Genomic DNA, 7,268 nt, shown 5'->3' on the forward strand with positions numbered 1-7,268 from the left:
TTTAGGCCTAGGAGCCGACGAGCAGGGGCACGATGTTTACATGCCATCTTCTCAGACATTAAAGTTGTTAAAGTGTAGTCTAGGTGCCTGAATGGGACGGTCAACGACCGCCACCCTTCATGAGATAGTAGGCAAAGGGGTGAAAAAACCTCCATGGTCTCTTCGCAACTGCAGACGTAGTAGACAAAACTGCCAAACATTCAGAGAAAGTTTAGTTCATGGGGGTTAACGTCCCAAAGCGACTGAGGCTATGAGGGACGCATTTAGAGAAAGAAACAGAAAAGGAAGGTTTTGTGAACCGTTCTGAGACAGTCTACTCAGGAAAGCTATATCACGTCGTATAACCCAGATGGGGCAAGAAGCCGGAGTGAGAGATTCGAGAGTAGTCGGATGACCACTAGGTGTGTGCCACTCGGTTAAATACAGTTATGTATGCCAGGATCCAAAACATTCTCGAAACGTCCAATTTTAAGACGGTTCAGGCACAATGACCGTTCCCTAAATATGATCTAGCATCTTTGTAGAAGAATCGGCCTGCTAAGACACCAGTCTAACCAGACAGCCTGGATTGAGCTGCCACCACGGCACACTCCTGACTGCTTTGACTCTTCATGTCTGTGCCTGTTTTCCGCTCCACTTCTCATGTCTGTGTACAGTTGCCATCTCCGGTAGAAGTATACAGGAAAGAGCTGGGCTGAGTTTCTAGCGCAGCGCTGTCCCGACTGCTTCGTCATCCCGCACCTGCATCTGCTTGTATTTGACGCTTGTTAAACGCATACAACCTATGAGGAGTATCGTAATCTTTCGTATCTTTCATCGGCGGCTGTACCTGACACCGTCAACAACACAACAGGAGGAAACAAAATTACCACGATGGGCATCGAAATTCTGGTCCCTCCAGAGAACAATTCAAGTCTTTCTTCTGTGGGAGAAGGCATGACGAGCGGCGAAGCTAGGTAAAAGCAACTCCTGCCTTGCCAGTTTCACTGACCAAATTCATAAACGCGTGTTCCTGATGTCCGCAGCCTGAAGGAACATTGTCAGATAATCACCGCATGCTCGCATTAATCCAATGCAGGGATAATGAAATGTAGCAGGGATCCGCTAAGGATCGTTTTACACAAATGAAAGTGTCCTTGTTCGCGAAAATGAGAAACATTGCGCTATTAAGACAATGATAGGACAGACGAGGTGGGTATAGCGCAATCCTTCTCATTCAATCCGAAATGCACAAACTCGCCCATCAGCGTACACTCTCTGTTGGGCCACATGACCGTGCACGGCCTCGTTAACCATGTACGCTTTAGATTTGAAAAAATTATGGCTCTTCTTGCTGAAAAATTCGGTAGGAATAATGGGTGAAAAATTTTATCTCGTGCAAAATCTCTGATGCTTAGGTCACGTTCGATTCCTTTGATCTGAATCATTACGAAATTTTTGCATGTGAGCGCAAATTACAAAAAATAAGATGAAGACTTTCATACGAATCTGCCTTATTCTTTAATCATTTAATTTGTACTGTCAAGAATCCTGCCCGTGCACCTCTTCATATAAGCCGCGTCGCAGACGAAGCAAAAGTCATGGCTACACAACTATGCTATATGTGTAGTTTAATTATTTCAGTGCTAATGTATTAACTCTACAGTGGTGGTGAATATCCGCTTTTTATAAAAGGAACATTACTTATTGTGATCCTCATTCAGATTTTAATGTGTGTTTGCCGACGTTCCCTTAACGTTATAAAGCATCGAGCTAAAGTTGCTTCCTGCGTCACAGAAGAAAGCATTTAATACTTATAAATTTACTAGACAAAGGAAAGTGTAAATGATGGGGTTTAACGTTCTGAGGAGACATATCGGCAATTAGGGACGCCGTAGTGAAGGGCTTAGGACTAATTTAGACCACCTGGGGTTATTTAACGTGCGCTGACATCGCACAGCACACGGCCGGTTTTTGTATTTCGCCTCCATCGAAATGCAGCCGCCACGGTCGAGATTTTATCCCGCGACTTTGGTATCAGTAGCCAAATATCAAAGCCACCGAGCCACCGCGGCGGGTACAGGGCAAAACGGTATACGGTTTGGTTTTGTGTATGCAGTTCAACGTCCCAAAGCGACTCAGGCTAGGAGGGAAGCCGTAGTGGAGGGCTCCGGAAAATTTCGACCACCTAGGGTTTCTTAACCTGCACTGACATCGCACAGTACATGGGCGTCTATCATTTCGCCTCTACCGAAATGCGACTGCCGCGACCGGGGTCTAACCCGCGTCTTTCGGGTAAGCAGCTGAGCACCATATAACCACTGAGTCACCTCAATGGCTTCTGTTAATACGAATAGCTTTGTTGAAGTTGTTTTCCACTCCGCATGCTTATGCTTTAACTTTCTTCAGAGCAACAAATTTTAGTATCATGCAACTCAATATAGAGATCATTTAAATAAGTAGTTCGAATGCAAGCAGCTGTACAATTTCAGTCTAGGGCGATTAGGCCATCAAGAGTTGCCCGCCTCCATCGTGGGTCGCTTGTGAAGGCGCTACATACCTTCAGGTACTCGTACAGGGTTCCTTTTTTTTTTTTTGCCGTTCCTCTGTGCGTGTGTGTACGTGTGCTCGGCGAGGAAGCGAAGCATTCTCAGCGGCTTTTTTGGCGCGAAAAGGCCCCGCAGGTAACACACAGACGACTGGTTTGGAAGGGGGGAAGTATATACAGATTTTATTATTAATAAACATATTAAGCCTAAGAGTTGAGCTGGATGAGGTTATGTACAGATGAGGTTCAGTTTCTCCTGAAAAAGAGAAAAAAAAACAAGCAGGTGTCAGAAAAGTGGACTCATCTGAATGACAGTCGTTAATATCTCATGGAGATGCTGCTCTTTGCCCGAGGGGTGCATTCTCTACTGACAGGCACTCTTAGGGATAGTGCAAATCCTTAAGCGACCGCCGGCAATTGTCTAGGCAGTTAAGCATCTGAGCAGCCGTATTATTGGTTTTGCCTGTACTGACGCGCATTGCTTAGATTCGGGCTCTGTGATCATGGCCAGTAGCATTATAGAAAGGAAATAATGTCTAACACATGTGAAGTCAAAGTTTAACGTTCAATTAAAACGTTAAAATTAGCTATGAAGGTATGCCCAGAGTCCTTCAGGGATGCTTCTTTCGTTCCCTACACCCACTTCCTTTTTCTCAGTTGAAAACAGCCCGTAATGTTATCATTGGATTTTACGACATTATTGCCTCCAGCATCAAGATATAGTTCTGCATCTTACCGCAACCGTTGAGTATGACCAGGATGACGTCGCCAGCACGCACACCAATCACCAGAAACCGTGGTAGCCGCCATAGCCGCCGCCGTAGCCGCCGCCGCCGCCGTAGCCATGGCCGAAACCATGCCCAAAACCGATGCCATGTCCAAAACCATGACCGTAGCCGCCGCCATATCCGTGTCCCAAGCCAATGCCGATGCCGTGGCCTCCGAAACCAATGCTGATGCCCTTGCCGAGTCCGTGACCTCCGTAGCCGTGTCCATAACCATGTCCGTAGCCACCATGTCCGTAACCGAAGTGCGGGTGGCCGACCTTGACCTGATGGGCAACCTTGTACGTGAGTACGGGCCGAATACCGATGCCGACGGTCTTGACAGGCACCTTGACAAACTTCACCACTTTCTTAGGGACATAGCCTGCAGTCAGAAGATGCGTAGGCAATAAGCATGTGTCCGTGATTATTCGTACAGAATAAACCTGAAGACTGCATAGTGTAACAATTTTTATTTATATAGCGTTCACCGCTAAACTGCGGCGCAAAATAATTATTTCCTAAGGGAATGTCATCGATCCTTTTTTATTGCTTAACACGCATCCTTAGATAAGTTAGGTGGAGTCTTTGCCGCTTAAAGTGGTCGCATTATTATATGAGCACCGATGCGGAATAGAAAACGCCGAAATAATTACGCTACAGAGGTCACTAAAATAGGAAAGTGTCTTTTAAAAATAACACCAAGACGATTCTCGAAACCTTATTGCTGACAAAAAAAAAATCTGACATAGGGGGGCCATGTTCAAGCCTTAGGACCTGTTTTCAAGGCCACAGTTCGGCGTGTATGAGCAATCGCTTCTTGTGACCGGTATTTTGATCCAAGTATATCAGGCTGCTTTCACAAACGGAAGTTGTCATGGCGCTGAAGCGATCGTTAGCCCAAGCATCAAAAGAAAGCCTTCGCACGGTAGCTTCCACTGTTTACGGTCTTCTCGCGCCCATGTTCTACAAGTGCACGGGCTCACCGATGGTAACGTAGGGTTTTTTGACATAGCCCACTTTGACGATGGGCACGCCATGACCGTAGCCGCCTCCGTAGCCGCCGCCGCCGCCGCCGCCTCCGTGACCGGCGTTGACAGCGCTCAGGGCATGTAGCGCGTTGATGTCGTATCCTCCGTGTACGCCGCTTGTCATCGTTGCTGCTAGCGCGGCTAACACGAGCACCTGCGAAGTCGTGAAACAAACATGAAACGGCGAAAGTTTAGGACAAGGAGGACGTGAGCCAAGTTTCAAGGTTGCATAGAAGCTCGCTGTCGTCGTATTGTGAAATTATAACCCCGCTTCTTAATCCTACCGCCCTTTTTACTCCCAAATAGCGTCACTTCCAGGCCAGCACCCCTTCGCATGCGACGATTTGTTAGCTGCTGACATTGGCCGACAAATCTGTTGGAAGCAATCTGGTTTCGGCTTTCCCGCCTAGAACTGCGTGTGTGAACATTTGTACGCCGCATTTTCCATTTTCGTTTTCAGCCACTGCTGGCTTTAGTGCCGCGGAATCAGTTTATGCGGCACGTATATAAGACCAGCGAGTACACTGAACAGTAAGCGCGTCTCAGATTGACTGTAATTCATTACAAAGCGGAAGGAGTACGGCGATCGTTGATAATTGGGAGATAATGCAGCCTCCAACGTGTGAAGAGTTCTGCGCGTTGTTTCACACAAAAGTATTCGCCAAGGTAATAGCGACAGAACAGCAGCCCTCAAAACCGCTGCCACTGATATTCACAACGCCAAATTTGAGCACACGTCTGCTCCCAACTACACTTGTGTTTTCAACGGCAGCTGAGCCCTTCCAATGTTAATATGTTCCACATATTAATATTAGCGAGAGGTTAGATTGTTTTTTTTTTAAATTCTCTCTTGCTATGTATGGTCACAAAAGTTCATCACGCACGAAATTGTTGTGTGACCCTCATTATTTTCTTTACGCTGCTTGAAACTCGCTGGAAAAACCTACCATAGAATTCGGGGGCCAGTAGCTGATTTGCTTGCTTTCTGAACTGCTGGAATATGTAGAAAATACGTTAAAAATTTATAGCGTTTCATTTTAGTCGCATTATTACTATCACCGTCCTCGTCATAAACACCACCGGCCGAATTTAGTCCAGTGCAGAAAGGAGAGCTCTCCCTACGATCCCCAGTGACCTCGCCCTTGCGCCAGCGGGTCCCTTATTTAATAAGTTCCCTGACCTTGTCACTACACACGGTTCCCACCCGCCAAAGAGTGCGCTTCTCTCGCATTAGTATCCACTCCGTGACTTTCATATACCATCCGTTGCCTGTTGCGCTCATTACAAGTCGTTACAAAGTCAATTTCGTCATTTAATTTCATCTCGTATATTATCAACTTGCTACGCGCACTAGTATGCTACTTTTCAAGTGGCTAACAATCTGAGACATCATCAACATCGTTAGCACACCACTCTAGCTGTCGAAAATGATCCTCCGTTTTACTTTGTTGACTTACTAGAACAAGCCTGAGAAACTAGACTTAATCAGCGCATAATTACGACCAGGTGTTCATCACGATCTAACCTAGCACTAGCGTCACATTTTGCTAAAGGAACGCGCATGGTTTGACATTAAAACTAGATTACTTGCTTTCAAACCTGGAGGTTTTCTCCTGTCCTTCAAGTTCAGCCTTTTTTGCAGAAGGTCGAAAGAAGTTAATTTCCGAGGCTAAAGGATAGTGAAAAGAGTAAGAGCTTTTCTTTTAAAATAATTCCCGCACTATAGTCGATCCCCTGTCTTTCATTAGAAGGTTATGAGCGCTGATTTGGCAACTAAGCGGCAGTCTAATGAGTGCTAAGTACTCTTGAGGAGAAAAGTACTTAGCAATCATGCTCCTCGTAGAGGAAATGAAACCTAGTCACCTATGTAACCTGACGGTTAGAAGTTAGTGAATGCTCCAGGGATGTGTTATAGCCATTTAAGTGAACCGCGGCTGATGACCCGGTCCCACAATGACCTTCACACGTGGGGTCGAGCTTTTTCTACCTACGACCTGCTGAGATAATTTCAGTTTACACAGAAGACAAATTAAATAAAGTTAATTTTCATTGAAGATCGTTTACGTAGATGAAAGGCGGTTATTTTCTCTAATGGCCCCCGGACGAACGGCACTGAAGCTTGCGTCACTGAATATCGGTGAGCCGGCGGGCAAGGCCTTCGTCAGAATCGAGGTTGCGACGCCTGCTGAGGGAGGCAGAGTCGAACCGGCGACCTTGACTCGGACCTGCCGCCGGCCCCGCGGGAACACTGCGCAGCTGCACGAGGAACGCGAGAGCACGTCGGCTGTGGGTGGGTGGCTGGCTCGTCGGCACTTACGATCGTCTTCATGGCTACAATCCCTGAGCTGCTCCGCTGGAAAGCACCGACTGCGTTGCTCGATCCACAGTGCTGGCTGCGTGGCCTTGCAGGGTTTTATACCAGACTGGGCAAGAAAGAAAGAACAGCGCCGCCGCGAGGAGGCGGGGAGAAAGCACGCCGCCCTTATCGGCCAGCAGAGATGACGGGCGAGGGGGTAGGCGGCGCCGCTGAATGAGCGCGTCCATTTCGAAGCTTGATAAAAATAGTCGGTCAAGTCCAGCGGGCGGCCGCAGAAGCCCATGGCGTTTCCGCGAGGGGAAGGTGTGCTTGATCTACATTGGAGCGGGAAATCTGTAAACTCGCTCCTTTTCGGCGAGAGAGGAATACCCAACGAGCGGCGGATGCGCGCTCGGGAGAGGAGGGAGGGCCGGCGCCTATTTCGGTCGCCAGACAGCCGCCAACACGCTGCCCTCGTTTAAAGGGACCGACTCGCCAAAAACGAAGAAAGGATGCGCGGCCTGGGACAAGTTGGTCTCCTTGTCGCGGCTCCCGCGCGCGCGTGCCGCCGATTGCCCGCGCTTCGGCGCGCTGATCGCGACCGCCATTCAGGAAGTAGACGCGCGCTGGGTCGGTGGGGAGCGCCTCCG

The 7,268-nt window shown here is 48.0% G+C and overlaps 1 protein-coding gene across 1 annotated transcript; it reads right to left on the reverse strand.

The window, feature by feature from the left end:
• Positions 1-2,693: 2,693 nt before the first annotated feature.
• LOC149351594 (uncharacterized) lies at positions 2,694-6,754 on the reverse strand. The gene is made up of 4 exons (XM_089580905.1): positions 6,640-6,754; positions 4,278-4,476; positions 3,264-3,676; positions 2,694-2,783 (listed from the first exon to the last, which is right to left on the reverse strand). The coding sequence occupies exons 1-3, from the start codon at positions 6,649-6,651 to the stop codon at positions 3,312-3,314; spliced, it is 576 nt and encodes a 191-aa protein (XP_089437031.1). The 5' UTR covers positions 6,652-6,754; the 3' UTR covers positions 2,694-2,783; positions 3,264-3,311.
• Between the last annotated feature and the right edge of the window lie 514 nt (positions 6,755-7,268).

The sequence above is a fragment of the Amblyomma mixtum genome, chromosome 3 (genome assembly GCF_055824585.1).
Source record: "Amblyomma mixtum isolate Tamu chromosome 3, ASM5582458v1, whole genome shotgun sequence".
Taxonomy (NCBI): domain Eukaryota; kingdom Metazoa; phylum Arthropoda; class Arachnida; order Ixodida; family Ixodidae; genus Amblyomma; species Amblyomma mixtum.

Bases quoted from the DNA above. Each gene is read 5' to 3' on its own strand.
- LOC149351594 (XM_089580905.1), bottom strand. The intron at 3,677-4,277 runs GTGAGCCCGTGC...TTCTGACTGCAG, and splicing joins AAAACCCTACGTTACCATCG to GCTATGTCCCTAAGAAAGTG.